Source organism: Tachypleus tridentatus, chromosome 2 (assembly GCF_004210375.1).
Source record: "Tachypleus tridentatus isolate NWPU-2018 chromosome 2, ASM421037v1, whole genome shotgun sequence".
Classification (NCBI taxonomy): Eukaryota; Metazoa; Arthropoda; class Merostomata; order Xiphosura; family Limulidae; genus Tachypleus; species Tachypleus tridentatus.
Window position 1 is genome coordinate 131,637,872 of NC_134826.1, and position 19,230 is coordinate 131,657,101.

The 19,230-nt window shown below is 34.0% G+C and overlaps 1 protein-coding gene across 7 annotated transcripts in view; it reads left to right on the forward strand.

The window, feature by feature from the left end:
• Positions 1 to 19,154, forward strand: part of LOC143245122 (uncharacterized) — an 88,442-nt gene extending 69,288 nt beyond the window's left edge. For 6 of the 7 annotated variants that reach the window (XM_076491038.1, XM_076491040.1, XM_076491042.1 and 3 more), the window contains 6 exons: positions 6,194 to 6,286; positions 7,810 to 8,072; positions 9,023 to 9,578; positions 9,766 to 10,755; positions 11,558 to 11,795; positions 12,817 to 19,154. In XM_076491038.1, coding sequence (XP_076347153.1) covers positions 6,194 to 6,286; positions 7,810 to 8,072; positions 9,023 to 9,578; positions 9,766 to 10,755; positions 11,558 to 11,795; positions 12,817 to 14,923 — 4,247 coding nt within the window. In that variant the 3' untranslated portion in view covers positions 14,924 to 19,154. The remainder of the gene's footprint in view (positions 1 to 6,193; positions 6,287 to 7,809; positions 8,073 to 9,022; positions 9,579 to 9,765; positions 10,756 to 11,557; positions 11,796 to 12,816) is intronic. The other variant, XM_076491039.1, reaches the window with a different exon arrangement.
• The last annotated feature ends 76 nt before the right edge of the window (positions 19,155 to 19,230 follow it).

A 19,230-nucleotide genomic window follows, 5' to 3' on the forward strand; every position in this document is an offset into this window, starting at 1 on the left:
TATTCATATTTAAAACCAAAAAAGGTTAAATATTTTTGTTGAAATATATAAAATATAGAACTATTAATAAATTTCATGATGTTAATGTTAAACAGACATGTATAAAAAGTAACTTGGATCAAATATGCTAAATTATACAAGTCTAAACTTGTGTGTCTATATATATATATATATATGTACATCTTCCTTCTATAGAACATTGACAAAATAAATTTCAGAAGTATTTACTCTCCTTTAAACAACAATGCTATTACCTAATGCCAATCCCGTGAAGATTTTTTGCACATGTCACAAGCCTAGTACAAGCTACACACATTAACCTTTTTATTACAGAATAGTTGGTCTCCAACCAGTTTATAACTGCTAAGATATCCATGGGAGCAATTTTTATATGGTTTTTGATAATGTATGCATATGTTTACAAAATTTTGCAGGTTATTGCTAAACATTACAGAACTTTCATGTACAAAATACAAGGTTTTTAAATTAATCATTAAGATTTTTTTAGTTAAGAATTTCTTGAAGGATTGTTTCTTTAAGAATGTTGATTATCCAGCATGCAGAGTAATGTTCTTTCTAAGATTAAAACTACTTTTATGCATCAGAAAATTTTTCCAATTTTACATGTGAAATATTTATAGCTTCCAGATAATTATTAAATCATTTTTAAGAAAAAAACTTTATTATTGGAATTTCTGTATGTGTCAAGTAGAATTAATTGATCTCATGATGACCACTATAAAAAAATTAAAATATAAATATAAGTTATGCTTTTTTCTTTCTAGAATGTATGCAGATTATAACTCAAACACAAATGTTTAGTTTTAATAGCTTAACTATCATAACATTATATATATTTATTTTTATTATATTGATCTTTCAGCTATTGCTGGCTAATATCACAAAAGTTATGAAGTGACACGTGCACTTATGTTACTGTATCCGAGATTTAAAAACATACCTGTCTTGGCTGTGTCTTAGTGTAATAGTGTTGTAAAATCCACTTGCATTTCAGTTAACACATGATATATGTATTTAGATTATTACTATTTACAAATAAGCTTTAAACTTATTTTTCTGAAAACCTAGTAAATAAGTGCACCAAATAGTTATATGTTCTAGTTATGACTTTTGTACTTTTTGCTGCTTGTTGTAGATTGCAAAGTCTTGTAAAATTTATCAATTGGAGGGTGTGAAAGAAAATATTTTTTTGGGTTTTATATATACTTTTGAAATAATCAAAAAGTCATAAATAATTATATCAATACTATAGAATTTCAGTACAATATATCAAGCTTAATAACAAGGTGTAGTTAAGCTAAAAAATATAAAAAAATCAAGCAGACTGAAGGCTTAACTTACCTTCTGGAAGGAAGTCTTGTTTCAAGAGAAGATGACTTCATAATACTTATAAATGGCTGAGAAACCCACAAGGGAGGTACATTCTGAGCTTTCAGTTGGTTATTCATGTGTCATAAACAGAAATAAGTGTATGTAAGGAAGCTTTTTCTGAAAACAAAGATGTGAACATGGCCATTGCACTTGATTCAGTGCATGAATGATATTTTAGCACATAGACAAGATAGGAGGCTACTGTTTTATATTCTAGCTTGTAAATATTGGTAATTTGATTCCATAATTTGTGCAAAACTACAGACTTTTGATTTTATTTTGAACCAGTGCTACATTTAACATGCCACCTGATACACCAAAAGTCAATGTTTAAATTGTTTTAACATTTACTTTTAAATTAACAAACCAGTATATAATACCAAAATTTGAATTATAATTTACAATTTGATACCAAATTTATTAATAAAGATTCATAATGTACTCATTCAATTAAATTTTGGATGCAGTCAGCAAACAGGGTGACATGATATCTGACCCATTATTGCAGGAAGACCCATCTTGGTAAGGTTAATGTTTATTGCACTAGTCTATGACCTAATAATCATTATACTACAGCCTTCCACCAGTAGGAGGACATCACATCCTCCATGGGCACTAGCATTCTTTCTTTGGCACTGCTTTGTTTTCATATATGATGACTATTGTGAACAAGGTGTATGGTTCCATTCTGATCTTGGACCTGAGATTTTCAGCTTCTTGCTTCTGTTACTGCAGCTTAGCCTGGTTCATCTTTCAATAAATTTCACCAATGGTATTTCCACACCTGCTTTTGCTTTTAGATCCCTCTTCTCATTGAAAATCAAGTAATATCACCTTTGCCTTACACTTCTTTGAATAGCACACGTATTGCGATTCCTCTGGATCCTGAAAACTATCTTATTCTATAAACCTTTTTCATGGTGGTTTCTCCTCCTTATGCCCATGTCAACTTTACTAAGTAAACTAGCATGTGTTTTTCTTCACATCATCTTTTTTTTTTTCACTCATTGTGTCCCTTTAAGTTTCTTTGTTTCTGTGGCTCTCCTATTAGGATATCTTGGGTGTAAACCTGTCATATCTTGGGATGTCTGTGTGACACTCCTTCAGGATAATACATTTGGAGGTGTTTCATACACTTTGGAAATTTGAACTAAGGCTGCTCATTGACATTCTTCTCCAGTTATTTTTGTTTTCAGATTTCCTTGGTCCAGGAAGTCCCAACAGGTTTCTTTTCATCTTGTCATCAGAAGTCTCACTGGATTGCCAACTTCCAAATTCTTCATCCTCTTGCTCCTTTTTAACATCTGGTCTTGTTTTGGGAGCTGTCCCTCAATTCCTGTCCAGTGTGATAGTTTTTCCTCTTTGTGCTCCTCTGGACTTAGTTGGAAGATAATCTTTGGGTCAAGCAAGTGTTTTTGTACAAACTTTTTGTATCTTTTCCTTCTCAGTTTTCTCTCTATTCTTTCATAGTTGTACCCTCTCCCTTGTATGTAGAAGAGGCTGTCTTCACTGTGAGTTATGAATACCACAGAACAAGATGACAATAGATTAACATTCTGTCATAACTCTCTTTTCCTTAAACTCATTTTTTGGTAATCTCTTATGTTCAACTTCACCATTTCTAGGGTATAATATCCAGGGAAGCAGTCCAGTTTTATTAAAATTCTCAAGCTCTCAGCAGCTTATCAAGCATGATGTCATTTTCTCTAAGGTCACTTAGTGATGATCCAGTTGGGCAACTTCAGTGCTGCATCTTATACCAATCAGTATGAGGCACTATTTGGGTCTTTGCTTTCTGGGTCTAGCTTTACTGTTCTTGGACTGAACCACAACATTTAGTTGTGGGCTTATCATAAGTTGCTTTGTATCTGATGCTAGAGAGATTAACTTTTTTGGACTAAATCATTCCTAGATAATGGTTTCATCATTATCTGATGTTTCAGTAAATTTGTTCCCATTTTGAAAATCCTCTCATTGAGGCCATTGGGACTTCATACATCACCAAGTTGCATTTTTCCTGGTCACCAGTTCCAAACTCTGCAGTTCTGAAAGTAAAATCTGTTTTCCAGGATTAGACCAATTTCTTTGTGTTTATTTGGCTTTCTGAGAGTGGGATATCTGTTTCTAAGATCACCATTTATCATTCTATCTTTTCTCCAGTCATGTTCCAGTTTTAATGGACATCTTTCAAGCATTTATCTTTAGTTCTCCTTTATGTCCAGTTTTTCGTCTGGACTGGAACCCCATTTAATTCTCCAGGCCTTAAGATACACTCATCAGAACTTTTGATTACCTGTTCCTTATCTTTCTTTCAAGACAGTTTTTCATGCATGTGAGAGATACTGTTGATATTTTTGCCTTAAAGTTCCTCCTGGACACTTTATCAAGGAATAGATTGATTTTATTTCTGGACAACTCCTTTCACTTTAAGACTTGGATTATCAGAGAGGGTGATTGGATTTTTTTTTCAGTTACTGTTCCTTTCATGTATTTTTTGATATTGTCTGTCTAATGCAAATTGTTTTCTGCATTGAGTTGCTAAGTATTATCTTAACCGTACTTCTCCCATAGGATTCCTCTTCTCATGATGTATCACCATAGGTTCATAAGCTCATCTGGCTTATTTTTAAATGTTGAAGAACATTTGTTACTTTTATCAAGTATCAATTTTATTATCTCATACCTCTATTACCTCTCGCTTTCAATATCACCTGGATAAAATTTAACAGATATGTAGATGACCCCTGACACTTGTTTTCCATTATTTTACATCACAGGGTAGTCTCATTTCCTTCCAGTAACTATTTTTCTTTCTTCCCAGAGTCTAGTGAGTTGAGTGCTACACTTTTTTTTCCCCCTGAGCCACATTATTATATACAAATGTGTGTGTATGTGTGTTAATATATGCTATTGGTGACGTGACCCAGCAAGAGGAAGTGGATTAAGGCAATTTGCTGTTCCTTAACTCAATGCTCACTGTACTGCAAGTCTGTTTTCACAGTTTGCATATATTTTCTTCCATACTTGATAATAATAAAAATAAAATGAGAACACCAGGTATATGGCTATCCTCATGTCTGGCTAGTCCATGCTGTCGATATTCATAGTAACCCATTGTAAAGTCTTATCAGTATATCACTGTATGTTGTATTTCCTGTTCAGTATCTCTTCTGCAATTTTTCCCCATGCAACTTTCTCATTCTCCCATTGTCATCTCCAGTTGCAAGCTGCTGGGAAGTTAGAGAGTTCCCCATTGGGTCATTGTAATTTCACTGTTGTGAGACTAAGTGAATGCAATCTTCAGTGAGAAGGACTTGAATGTTATCTGGATGTGAAATATAGGGCCAACCCATGACACAAAAAACCAAGCCATTCACAGTGGTTGTACCACCTTAATTAAGGAAAAGTATTCTTTGCTTGAATGTGGTCTTCCATCAAGTGATTCTTTATTAAGCTAGCCCCCTTCTCTCAGTGGATAACATGCTTCATGGGTTTCCATTTCTGATTCTTCAGTTCCTGAAAGGAGCTCATCTTTGTGATTTCTTTATCTGCACTGATCCCTCCAGCCATCTCCTCAGTGTAGAATTCTAGCTCTTTGTTGTGCACAGAATTCACTTTTTCTGACATCAATATTTTTCATACCAGAAGACATTGTGAAACTGTAGGTCAAAGTAATAGTTTCAGTATCAAGAATTCTGACAGTTTGTTTGATTTATTGTGGTGTTTCACTGACTGCTACTCACAATATTGTATTTTGCTCTTTCAGTCAAAAGCTATTTGTAATATTTGAAAAAACATTTATAAAGTTTAAACCCAGAATATGACTGTTTTGTAGCATTCTATCATAATGAATTTATTGATTTCTTTATTAATTTTTTCAAAATTAATAATGTCACAACAGGTTTGAAATTAGTTTACTAAAGTAATATTGTAACTCCTACCGTGACTTTAGGTAGTAATATCTTGCTTTAAGACATGAACATGGTAGTTATGTAATAGAGCAGAAACATGATTAATTTTTTTTCTTTGTTTACAAAATTGAAAAGAAAGTGTTGGTACTGTTTTTGAAATTGAAGTTCAAATGAAGATTAGTAGTCAGTCATATGTCAAAGTGGCAAATGCACATAAAGTGAAATTTGCACAACATTTCACAGCAAACATATATATAATAAATTCTGGAAACTCCAGAGTATTGTACAAGGTTCTAACCAGAAGTTTCCAAGACTTCACATTGAAAAAAAAAAAAGAAAAGTGAACAATGATGAAGATTGTGGAGTAGATGTCACTGATAACTAGTGAATATTGTGATAAGTGACACAAGGTTCTTAACATCACTGATAACTAGTGAATATTGTGACACAAGGTTCTTAACATCACTGATAACTAGTAAATATTGTGACACAAGGTTCTTAACATCACTGGTTTTTTTAATCTGTAAACTACAAGGTTTTTTTTTGTGCAAATATAAAAAAAGTTTTATTACTTCATTGCAAACTAGTTGTTATACAATAAAGTTTTTATCTTTGGATTATTAATATACATGTTGCATAGTTTCCATGTATTTCAAGATGAATGGGTTGTGATATTAAAAGTGTTCGGAGCAAAATTAGAGTGAAGTAAACACAATATAGTGTTAGACCTACAGTGTACATTTTTCTTCAGCAAATTTAATTTGTATTATTAAACATTTTGTTTTAAAGAAAAACTATCAAGTGTGTTTTGAGTCAGTTATCTTTGTGTTATTTTTACAAAAGGGGTTTTAAAGAATTCTTATCTTTTGCTTTCTTTTTTTGATGCTTAGCTACCCTTCCATTACTGACAGACAATCGAAGTGAAGGCTCAGTTAGCAGTAATAAAGAAAACGCACCTCCTTCAGCTGTTGTTAACACTACAGGTTTTAACTTTTATTATAATTATTTAGAATATTCACCTAAAAACTATTAAATTAGTTTGGGTAAAAGATGAAATGTAATCATCAACCTTTGCCTTAGCAGACAGTATTTTTTAACATACTATATATTAATCCTGGCACTCACTAAGTTGTGTTATTGTTTTAGGAATCACATTTTGGCTAATGCACAATTTCAGTTAATAATATTTTACTGTTGCTTTTGTCCCCCATGAGTGTGTTTGATACCAAGATTTCTCAATAACAGATGAAAGGATTCAGATGAAAGTTGGTATACACTTGGATTATGATCCATCTTTGAAGTGGTTAATTTTGGGAAAGTCGCAAAAATTCCTGACTGTTAACATTGGGACTTGGTTGACTTGTGGAATGTTATTTCTCATTCTCCTGCCAGTAATGGTCCATTAAAATAATGTACATACAAACACATTTTTGTATTTTTTGGGGGTTGGATATGATTAATGCTGCATCAGTAAGATAGGTGCTGTACTGAGTGCTCCTGTAGTTTGTACATGTTTCATAATTATTTGTTGTTACAGCAAAATGGGATATATAGATATAAATTCTGCAAAAACGGAAGCTTACTCAAATTTCTTGAGCTGGGTTTACTGGACCAACCCTGTATTGGAGGAATGTAATGTTCAAGATAATTCCAAAGTTACAATGTTTATCTTCATGAAATCTGGCAAGTTATTAGTCGACAGTACAAGTTGTGTACTACAGACAAGTCAGATGTGTTATCCATGCCTTTGTACTGAAAATACGTTTGTGAAATGCCATCTGTGTGGGAATGACAAGTTGGAGTTCAAAGTGATGTTTGTGAGAAAAGTAAAAATACTTTTGTCCATCTTACCACTTGCAAGTTGTTACATTTAGTTATTAACCTCTACACAACCTCTTAAATGTATATCTAATTTTTTTCAGTATCTCTATAACATAACTGGTATTTACACAAACCGCTTGTAATATCGGCAGTGTAGGGTTATATCAAAGCTTGTTCACTCTGACATCACGTGAATGTCATTGTACACAAGGTTGGGGTGTGTGTGTGTGCACTTTGACCACCCCTCACCCATGCATATAGAGGTGAAGTAAAAATAATTTTCATTTTGCAATTTTTTCTTGAAAATAAAAAGATTTTAATTTCACAGCATTTTAATGACCAAAATATTAGCCTGGACCTTGGGTGAATTTTTACTTTACTGAATTTTTTCAAAGGCAGTGTGCAAGTTGATTGTATTTCAATGCAGAAAACTAAAACACAGTCAATGTTGAATGTAAACAGTAGTTGGTTTTAGAGAAATGTGCAATAGAATGTTGTAGTACCATTAACATTTTGGTATATAAAAAAAATTAAAATTGAGATGGAAATTATTTTGAAGTATTCAGTTTTTTTGTACAGAAAGGTTTTGAAGTTAGGTTTTCAAACATATTCAAGTTTTTATAGCAGATTTTCAGGAAAATAAGTCTTTGTAGATGATTATTTATAATGTATGAAATATTTTTAGATCTACCCCCGGTATCTGCGATCTCAAACATGATGTGCTCAACAGTTTCAGTCCCAACATTGTCTTATGTCCAACCTCTCCCTAGCAACATGCTCAACAAATCCTCTGTCTCCATGGAGACACAGTATATGCAGCAACAGAGCCAGATTTTTGTATTTTCCACAACATTGGCCAATAAAGCAGCTGAAACTGTTATATCTGGTCACTTTCCTTCAATAATAGCCTTTCATTGTAATCAGCCAATCACAAAACGTTTTCTGGAGGTCAGTTTGAATAGACATTGTGTACTAAATTATGTATGAAAACTATCAAATTCTTTAACAAGGGGTTATAAATATTTGTTGTTTTCGTACTTTCTTTCACTTTTTCCATGCATAAAAGCCTTGTAGGTTCAAAATAACTTTTTAACAAGTTAAAATCTGTGTTTTTATTGTTTACTCAATTTGATTATGATTGTGAAATCTCCTTCTAAAGATTAGAGGAATTAAACCATACTGAGGAAAATATGAAAAAGTAAAGAAATAATTTGTGATGAGTGTTTTTGTAAGATCCACTGGCTATGTAGCTTGTGGTTCTATAAACCAAATCAGTGAATAAGATTGTTTTCACCAGTTTGCTTCTGTGGTGTGGTCACTGTATTTAAGAAACTGTTGATAATTTCCTAAATGATTAACATTAAACTATCCAATTCACTAAGAAATTAACTGGTAGATTTTTTTTTTTTAGGTACAATAGATTGCGCTATCCATTCATCAGAGTTCATCAGTAAACCATTCATGAAGATTTGCTAAATATATTTACCATTACTGAACAAAGTGGTCACCACCATTTTCAAAATTTTAAATGGGCAAAAGCCTTTTGTATTTGATAAAACATTTAACATGTGGAACAAGTTTTTGTTGTAGGATATCCATGACAACTGATTGTGATCACATAACTCATGCACATAATTTTACGCAAACTATTAAATTTGTGGTAGTAATTAATAACTTCAATATTGTTTTTAACTTTTCATTTTTCCATGTAGATATTAAACTACAAAAATCATTACATAATATTTCAGCTGTGAAAATAATTGTTTGTTCTTTTGTTGTTGTTTTGGTTTTTTAATAATTATGAACAAATGAAGACTTTAGTTTAAAAAAATTGTCTTTCAAATGTTGGACATATTTTCAGAAGTCTCTAAAAGATTTTTTGCCTCATTTATTTTTAGAAACATCCTTTGAAAGTCCACCAGTTTAATCGTCAAAACGCATCACCATGGTTTAACAGCTTGGCTCAAGGAAAACAAAATAAACAGTTGAAAGTAGGAGGTGTGGGTCCACTACCAGGGTCATCCATGGTCAACCACCAGTTAACTTCTGGACAACCTATGTGTAGTGGTCCTTGTATGGTTCATGGTAATGCCTCATGCTCCATTTCTGGTGGAAGCAGTGGCTGGTCAGGCCATCCCATTGGAACTTCTGGGTTAGGACCTTGTGGCTCGTCGGACATGAATCCTCGGCCAGGAGTATTTCATTGGGGCACTCATCAGCAACAAGGTGTGCTCCATGGCATGAACATGAATCCTCATCAAAAATTTCAGCCTCACATGTCCAACCTAGGTCAACCTTCAGGAATGCGGCCCATGGTCCGTGGTATGCTACCAGGTAATATTGGTGGACCTGTGGGTTCTAATATATCTGGCTGTTGCTCTAACCCAGGAACTCATTACCCTGGTGCACCTAGTGAACCTTGTGGAACTTCACAAGTTCAGTCTTCCCTTACAGGTTAGTGATAAAAGTATTACATTTGAAAACTGTAGGCAGGAAAGAAGAAATTATACTAAGTTAATCAAGCCTGTCATCAAAACAGAGTGAATTATATTTAGCATTGTTAGTGCTTTAATGACAGAAGTATGTATATAGGTGTGTCTGTAAGTATCATCTTAGTTCTTTTCATTTAATGTTTTAACAGGAGTGAAAATTCCTGATGAAAACTTAACACCGCAGCAACGCCAACATCGAGAAGAACAATTAGCAATGATCCGGAAGATGCAACAGTGGTTATTTCCAGATCAGCAGGGTAATGAGGTCCCTCCTTCCTCAGAACCTATAATGAATTCACAAGGAGTTATGTTACCTGGTGGAATGGGAGGTCATGGTTGTGTGTCTGGTACAGAGATGTGTCCACAACCTGGGATGGAGATGATGTGTGGACAAGGGTGCTTGATGGGTGACCATCATCCACATCCATCTTCAGATGGTGGTATGTATCATGTGCCTTCCAGCATGATAGGTCCTCAGTATCCTACTCGGCAGAATGTCCCACCTTCTTCAATGGCAGCCCAGATGGAGTGGCAGAAGCTGCAACAACAGTTTATAGAAGAAAGACAGAAGAAGCCATCAGTATCCCATCCCTCTCCCATGGGTCAACAGCCTCAGCCAGCAGTAAATAGCCCAAATCCAAATGTTGGAATGAGTCCAAATACAAGGGTTCAAGGGCCCCCTCCACCTTATCCCAATCCACATGGGGCCATGCCAAGTCCTCATCCCTCTTCTCCAAATCTTTCTATGTCATCTCCGAGAATGCCTTCAGTTACATCGCCCACTGAACCTTCACGTCAATTTTCTCATCTCACTCCTCCAGGTTCTCGCATGCCTCATCCAAGTCCTGGTGGTGGTGTTAACAATAGTTTACATTCTACGCCCATGAATTCCCCAAAACCTCCACCATCTTCATCTGCATGCAATGGGCAAACAAGCGGAAATATTCGGACATCAAATTCTTCAAGTATTAACACAACAAGTACAGTTGGGCCTATATTACCAAGTTTCAGTCCTATGGGTACAAATTCTTCCAGAAAAGCATCTGGGCAGCAAACATCAGTTAGTTCTTTAGATATTAATTCAACAATGATGACCAACCAGACATCAGTGTCATCACTTACGCAGTCTACTTCATCAGGTAAATATATATATAATATGCATGAAAATAGTTCACTCTAATTGTAACATGCCTCTGTTTCAACTGAATTTTATTACTTTCCTAGACAAATAACTGCAAACATGTTTTATTTGTGCTAACTTTTAAAGTTTCTTGATTTTATTTTATAAGTTAAATTTTGAATGCAAGTTCTCAGAGTAAAAAATATTTCTTGTCAGAAGTAGAACATGATAGATTTTATCAGTCAAGACTTTATGCAATAATCTCCAACATGCAGGTAGATTCATGATTTGTGTTGTACTGAAACATTAAAAATTTTGGACAACAGTTAAAACACTTGCATTACAAGCAGCATATAATTCATCTGAGCTTTCAAGAATTTTATAAAATAGAAGTACACAAATGCAGAAAGAGAAGACAGTTTGTTTGTTGTAAATATTACTTTTATATTTTTATGAGTGCTTTGCTTTGCTTCAGGACAAAAAAGAGAATACTCTGAGAGTTAGAGAAGCTTTTTATAAAAATAAATTTTTAAATCCAGCTTATCAAACAGTATCTCAGAGAATTCTTATTGAATATTGTTTCTAGAAGTAAATCTTTCATGCTTTATAAATATGTATTAGAGTTGAGAGTTTTCTTATTCTAAATAATATCTTATGTCTCTAATTAGCTTTTCTTTTATTTTTGAGTTAAGATAACCTTACTTTATTCAAATTCTGAATCTGGTTCATATAAATTTATCAAGTACTTAATGTCCACCTAGACCTAAAGAATGTGTAGTTATATTTTGGAAGACAATTAATTAAAAAGTGTTTCGTTCCAGAAGATGTGTTTTCAACTAACTGTGGTCACCATCCATGCAATTCTGTTCCATCATGTCACAAAAATGTTCAGAACCCAGAACATACTCTACAATCAGGTACTTTGGGGAAGGAAGCTAGCTTGATGCCTGTACCATCTCCACAACAAATCATGTACCTTAATTCTTTTGATGGCCAAGAGCTCACTATTCAAAAACAGCCCAATACTAGTCTAGAAGCTGATTTAATGTCCCCAGCAAGGTCAGCAAACAATCATTTTGACTAATTGAGAATGTTACAGAGTTAAAGGCCTATATTTATTGTAGTTTCAGTCCCAATAATAAAGACTGAAAATTTCCATCAAACGTGTACTACATACACTTGTAATAATAAAGTTTTAATAATTGAAAAATATTAGCATTTCAGTTTAGAAAAAGTAGTTATTAATTAATGCAGGAGATGACTTTCATCAGAATAGACCAAAATCAAGTGTAAAAGTTAGTGTGATTGGATATTAATTAAGAGAAAATAAATTAATCTTGGAAATTAACCGTATATATCTCTGCAAAGCTTTTACAAGAAGCGAAGTACTACAAGCTCTAAAAAGCTGAATAAATGTTCGTCTTTAGATTAAAATTAAGTCAAAGTGCTACTTTGAGTTAATACATATGTGTGAAAGTTTTGGTACAGAGTTAAATTTGAAGTTATTATCAGTTTAGTTGAAAATTAAATTTTTCGTGGATTTTCCTCAATGCTTGATTTTCAACTTTTATGCCTTACATATATATATATATATATATATATATATATATATATATATATATGGCTAAGTCAGTTGTCACATATCAGTATTAGTTTTATTTTATGTTTACTAAAATTAATCTGATACAAAGGAATTGTAACACCAAAAAAATGTTATCTAATTTCAAATGAATGGTAGTAAATGCTAGCATAATTGAGCTATATGCTTTATTTTAACTATACAAGCTTACAGTGTAGGATTTGTTTTTTAAATGGTGTTAAATTCATTTCTACAACACACGCGCAGAGAAAGAGACAAAGATATATATATATATATATATATATATATATATATGGGCAAGCTGCATATGTTTTACTGTAATGGTTCTTTCTTCAGAGCTATTATTATTAAAACGTTCTTTTAGAGGTTACCAAGTGTACCTTTATTTATTTTTTCTTAACAATGTACAAGTGTCATTGTTTTATTGAAATATGCATTAGGTCTTGAAAACCAGCTTAGACTTTCCTTTTCTTTCCACAGGTTATCCACAGATACCTCTCAGTCTTTCCCTAGATCTGATGGAATTCAGGGACCATTGCCAGTATCAACAATGTGTGGTGTTCCTGATAATATGAATGCTCAGTCATATGTAAGTCTGCAGGCTTCACTAGTGGACAGTAACCAACTTAGGTATCCTCTTTCAAATCAGATGGCTGGCTATGACAATAATCCTCGTTTTATAAATACACCACCTCAGGGAGTAGACCTTGGCATGCAACGTTTTGCTGTTCCTCAAAATTCTAGTTTAGAGGAAATGGCTCGAATGGCTGGAGGTGGGACATTGGAGCGATTTCCTAGTGGAATTAGTATTGGTAATGGCCTTAGACCAAGCAGTTCAAATATGGAAGGTATACAGAGATTTACATCTTCAAACAATGGTGTGGAAATAATGAATAGGTTTCGAGGACCAAATTCTGGTGTGGAAATGATGCAACCTCGATACCCTGGCGTAGGGACACACTTGATGGGCCCAGATGGGATTCAACCACATCCTCAGTTCCCACCTTCTGGAGCTGAAACTATACAGCCTCATCAGTATGCAAGTCCTGCCCAAACATTGATATCAAATGAAAGCCACTCCCATCTCCATTCCCTCCAGAAAATGACTCCTCCTTTTGACATCCCTCCTGGAGTAAAATTGTCTTCAGAAATTGCCCAGCATGGGACTGTAAGCCAGATGTGTTCAGGGCCACCTCAGCTTTCTTATCAGCACATGGGATCTCAAAAACTCACACATTTTGACCCACTTGGCTCCATTGCTGCAATGAGTGATTCAGCTGGGTCAGCATCTTCAACCGTTTCTCAGACACAACAGAGTATGATGACCACAACAATGAATATGTCTAGTATGCATGTAAGTGGTAACCTAGGAAACAATCCAAATCAACCACATGTAGTAAATTTTAATACCTCAATGCAGGCAGTTCAGGGTGTTCAGCAATCCATGACACAGCAGGGTGGATCAGATGGGGCTCAAGGGCAACAACAATACATGGGTTCTCAGATGGCCCATAACATGGGTGGTGGTCCTCAGACTGTGAATAATACTTATGTTAACGCCACAATGTCAATTCAACAGCTCAACATTCAAAATGTGACAACTCCCACTTTTAGCCCTACCATACACCATCCACATTCATCTGTTGTTCAGGGACAACACATGGGTGCACACACGGTTAGTTCGTCTGTCACCTCGAACCAATCTATAGCCCATAGTTCTGTATCTCAAAAGCCCTCTGTGAACATGAGTGGGGTTGGGCCACGTGGGCCCAACCAACCGCAGCCATTTCCAGGACATCCTGTGGGTGGACAAAGAATGATGAGTCCTCTAGGAGCAGCCATGGGACAAGGAATGATAGCCAAACATACAGGGCCACCAGGTATTCCCTATAATACTACAAATGTGCATGTGAAAGCAAGTGCTCCAAATACTATTCAGTACTTACCAGCCAGGCCTACTGTAGCTACTCCTGGATCCACTCGGCCACCTAGTCTGGAATTCCTACAAAGGTTTGCTACCCCACTGACCAACCTTGATGCAAAGGTTCCAACACACAACCTCCAGTACTTTCCAGGAGTTACTCCCGTTAACTCAAACATTGGACCGCCATTGGGACCTTCTGGTCCAGGGCAAGTTATGATAAATACTCAGCGACCAGTGAGTATAGGAGCAGGGGCAATGTTGAGAGGACCACCAGTGAGTCACCAAGTCATAACTGGTGGGGAAATGTACCCTGGTCCATGTGGTCCTGGAGGAAATGATCCTGCAATGTTTGGTCAACCTCCAAGACTACAAGGAAATGGCATGATGAGTATAAGTGGTATTGGAGGAGGGCAGGGTGGAGGAATGTTTCCTGGAAAACAAACGCAAATATCACCTGCAGGAATGGCAGATGTAAGTCAACCCCTACAACCATCTTTAGGACATTCAATGAATTATAAACATTCTCCTCTGTATGCCCCCACAACTGCAGACCCAAACTATGCAGTGCAATTTCACAATTTTCAGCAACAACTGTATGCTACTAATACACGTGGTAGCCAGAGTGGCTTGTCATCAGGACAGACTTTCTTTGGTCCAAAGTGAATGGTTAGCTACCATTTATGACAGTTGGAGCTCATTAGTGATCTGCAATGAACAGTGTGCTAACTTTTAAGTTACAAGTTCCTTCAATTTGGCTGAGCCATAGCGGGTAAACACTTCATATGTACAAATACCATACTGTGTATATAACATTACCCGTATGTACTTAAAGTTCACGTGAAGCATGGCTGTGTGCTTCTTGTGTATGTGATTACTTGACAATGTATGTTGGCATGATAAATCTACTTGCTCAATAGTTATAACACAATGTAACATCGTGTCAATACCACAGATATTGAAATGAAGTGAGTTTTACAGTGAATACTATAACAATAAACCTGAAAGTCATGTATTCTTGTATCTTGCTCAGTACTAGTGTATTGAATACAAAGGCTGTTATAACTGTTCACTTTTTATCAGTCCCAAAGCAGACGTACACTGCACCTGGTGCCATGTCGTGTGGTGTTTAAGAGAAACTAATACTCACTGCTTTATATAGCAGCTCACTTGAACCTTGCCTGGACATTATTTACTTTTATCTAACCAATTGTACATTTATTGTTGGGTTGCAGGCAAGATTAATAATTTGGTGCCATTTGTGTTTGTCATGTTAGTTTGAAAGTATAATGATACTGTACATATTTGCTGCCATTTTTTACCATGTGGGAAAAGTAGAAACCAGTGACTATGTTTGTGATGGAGAGTGAAAGCTGCAGAATTGTATTACAGATTTCATACTAAAAGCCATGAGTTTTTGTAGGAGATACTGAGATGTCGGTCATGAGTAATTTTATTTTTGTATTTTATCAACTCTTACAGCAATATCACACTCAAAAAAATACACACGTAACCAAATTTCTGTTCATCGTGATGCACAGGCACAATTGTTTTAGGCTTGACTTTATATTAGTAAAAATTAATTATGCTCTTTCTACAGTTCCACTTCACACAAAATATTTTTTATATTAAGTGTTTGAATAAAAGGTTAGAGCAGAAACAAAATGTAGCAGTCAATATTCTAGATTGTTTTTCTAGATTATGTAAGAGAAAATAAAATGTACTTAAAATACTATTTAACTGTTACTCTGTCTTTCCAAATGAATAGTTTTTAAACTATTTCGTACATTTCAGTAGCTTTAAATGAATTGTGCAATGTGTGAAAAGTGCTATGATTAAGGTTCTTGTAGAAGAGTTTAAGTTACTTTAAAGGAATACTGTAACCAGCTAAAAGTTATGACAAAAGAAAATTTTGTGTGGGAAAATGAAAAACCATCTTTCAATAGACAATTTTTTCGGCATTAAAAAACACAAGTCCAGTGAGCATTACGGTTCCATTTGATTAATTCAGTAAAACGTCATTATAAAGCACTCCCACCCGTGCCAACTTTAAGGATGAAAAAATGTTAAAAAGCAAAGCTTGCAAACAAAACTTAACATATATTGCTTTAAGTTGTTAAAAACAACAACATGTAAATGCATTTAGAACATGTATGCTGTGACAAGCCAAGAAAGTGCATAAGGAAGCTTATTTTAATTTGATAACACAAACCTGAGCAATTTTTTTAACATAATCTGAAGAGTGAGTGGTAACTAACATAATGTGAAAAACTTAAAATGTCAAATGAAATGATAGAGGACACTAAATTAAATCCCAAAGAGATAAATAAATTGGTACAATTTTCTTCTTGAGCAAACGTTTATAAATTTAGGGTTAAGTTTTCTCTTACTTTCTTTTACATGACCATTAAACTTGGTTGTTACTTACTTCTGAATCACATTAAAATACTTCCTAACATCTTCTGACACAGTTTTCATCTAAAACGTCTTGTGTATTTTTCATATATAAACATGTCAGTGGCTGTTCTTTAAATAAGATTGTCATGTGTTCACTTGCAGTAATAATTAGTAAATGTCTTACTTCCTTGAAATAATGGTTTAGATTTTACCAGAAAGATTTATTAGGTAATTATTTTTCAAATATTTACATAAACTAATCAGTTAATTAAATGAAGTTTCTGGTAATTGAAAAGCATTTTGTATTTTAAGGATCTTGTAATCCATGTATTTCTGTCAAAAGGTGTTCATTGAAGTGCCCTTTATGTTTATTTTGTTTCTTGTTTAGAAGTACTGAAGTAAAAACCATTTTTCTATCATGAAATATTTTATGAGAATATTTAGATACTTAAATGGGATTTGTAATCAGTTTTCATTAGCATTTTATTTGGTATTGTTTCCTTGATACTTATTTTCAAGTAAGAATTTAAGAACTGATATAAACATTTATTGACCAATTCAATGAGGCTGGGTGTACATTTCCCTGTGTTCCCCACCCCTCATGCTACAACTGGGACAAAACTTTCCCACATTCAATGCTGTTTAAACTTTTCTCTGCTGGATTCAGGTTTGTCATTACTAGATGTAGAGCTACCATCCTCTTATATCATTGCCTCATCATCATTATGCATTTGAACACTACTTGACACTGATAAGTGATCTGAATCAAGTATTATTTATCTACTAATTAGAGTCATTATTCAACACTCTTGTGATGCAGGCATGGTCAGCACATTCTGCCTAGATATCTTGTTGGGTACTGAAGGGTTAAGTGGAAAGAATCCAGAAAAACTGCACATTAACATTAGGTGGGATGTCAACTCTTTTTACTCCAGTACATTTCACACTGTAAGTCTGAATGACGGTGGAAAGAATTTGTCCTAGTCTCGCAGTGTGAGAGAATAAAAGCCCTGATGAATATTCCTCTCAGCTGCAGTGAAAGGGTTAAACAAATTGATAAATATACCACATTTTATTCTGGTTAAACAACTGAGTAATGTTGAGAAATTTTATATTTTTATGAGAAATTCTTATGGTCAAAAGTTGTTTGCAAAGTTTTTCTTTTCTGAAGAATTAATCTAAATAATTGAGCATTCTGATAGAAAAGGAAGCAATGGCTAGCTTTGGTTTTTATTGTATAATACATTAAAATTTGTGGTATTTTTATAGAAATAATTCATTAAATTGACTTAGATTATAGAAAAACATTACAAGAACTGTTGCTCAAATTAGTTTAAGCCTTAAGTGGATTTGAACAATAATATTTCTTGTTCTAAATCATCTTTTCTAATTAAAATAAAGTTGTGTTAAAAATTAGTTAAAATTAAATATTGTAGATACATCCTAAAGTTATCTATTGGTCATTTGTCTTGTATACTTTTCATAAACTGTTATTATGTCAGGATACATTATTATTTTTGATCAAGTATTAATTTCAAAAAACTTGTTTGAAATGTGTCTCCTGTGATTACTGATGGCTGCTGAAACCCTACAACCACAAGTTTTCTATGGTTATTGAGTGTGATACTTAAACAACAGCCTGATTGACTCAATGGTATCTGTTTCATCATGTGACAGGAAATGTCACTTTTAAAAATGTTCAAGATATTGTACTTCTCGTTTGATAGTAAAATTACATTATGCAACTGTTTTATTTTTAACTTGTTTGTTTAGTCATAACAGAAATTGACAAAACTCTATACATGTAAAAAGGTAGAACGTATATATATATACAATGTCTAGTACTTGGTTTTAATACTAAATATGTAAATATTTTCTTCTGTTTGTCATATTATTTCTCATGTCTTGAATATATAATTTGAATTTGTTTTTGTCCTTTTGACTTTCTTAATATTTCTTATCACTTATAAATTATTGCTAACCATACGTTGGTTATTTTAACAATTTAGTGGTAATCTGGACAGTTTCGATGTGATGCACGTTAGTTAGGCACGCATCTGGCCAATCAGGTTATTTTATAGCATCGTGTGCAAAATCCACTGGAAGAAAGTTTTGTTTCAAACTTGCCACAATGTAAACTAGTGACATCTGTAGGTAGTTCCTATCATGTACAGTGAGTGACTGAATGTTTGGCAACTAAAGTCTGACACATGTAATAGTCTGTGAACTTGCAGATTAAATATATATATTTTTGATATATTTTATATATTTTGAAATCTGGCTAATAACAAAAGAAAGCAAAACAAAGGCTTCACAAGCTTTTGCCACTTGTTGCACCCTCTTTGGAGTGTTGTTTTATTTTTATTTTGGATTTTGGCCAGCAACCAAAAGACTGTCCGCACATTATGTCGTATGTGTGTATATGCATGCGTGTGTGTGTGATGGTTTTTATGCCTTCTAATCATTTGGGGAACGGATGTAATAAAGTTGTTGGGAAGAAGACTTGAATTTTCATTTCTTAACATTTAAACATCAAAACCTTGATGGTCAAATTAATGTATTATATTAAATTTTGT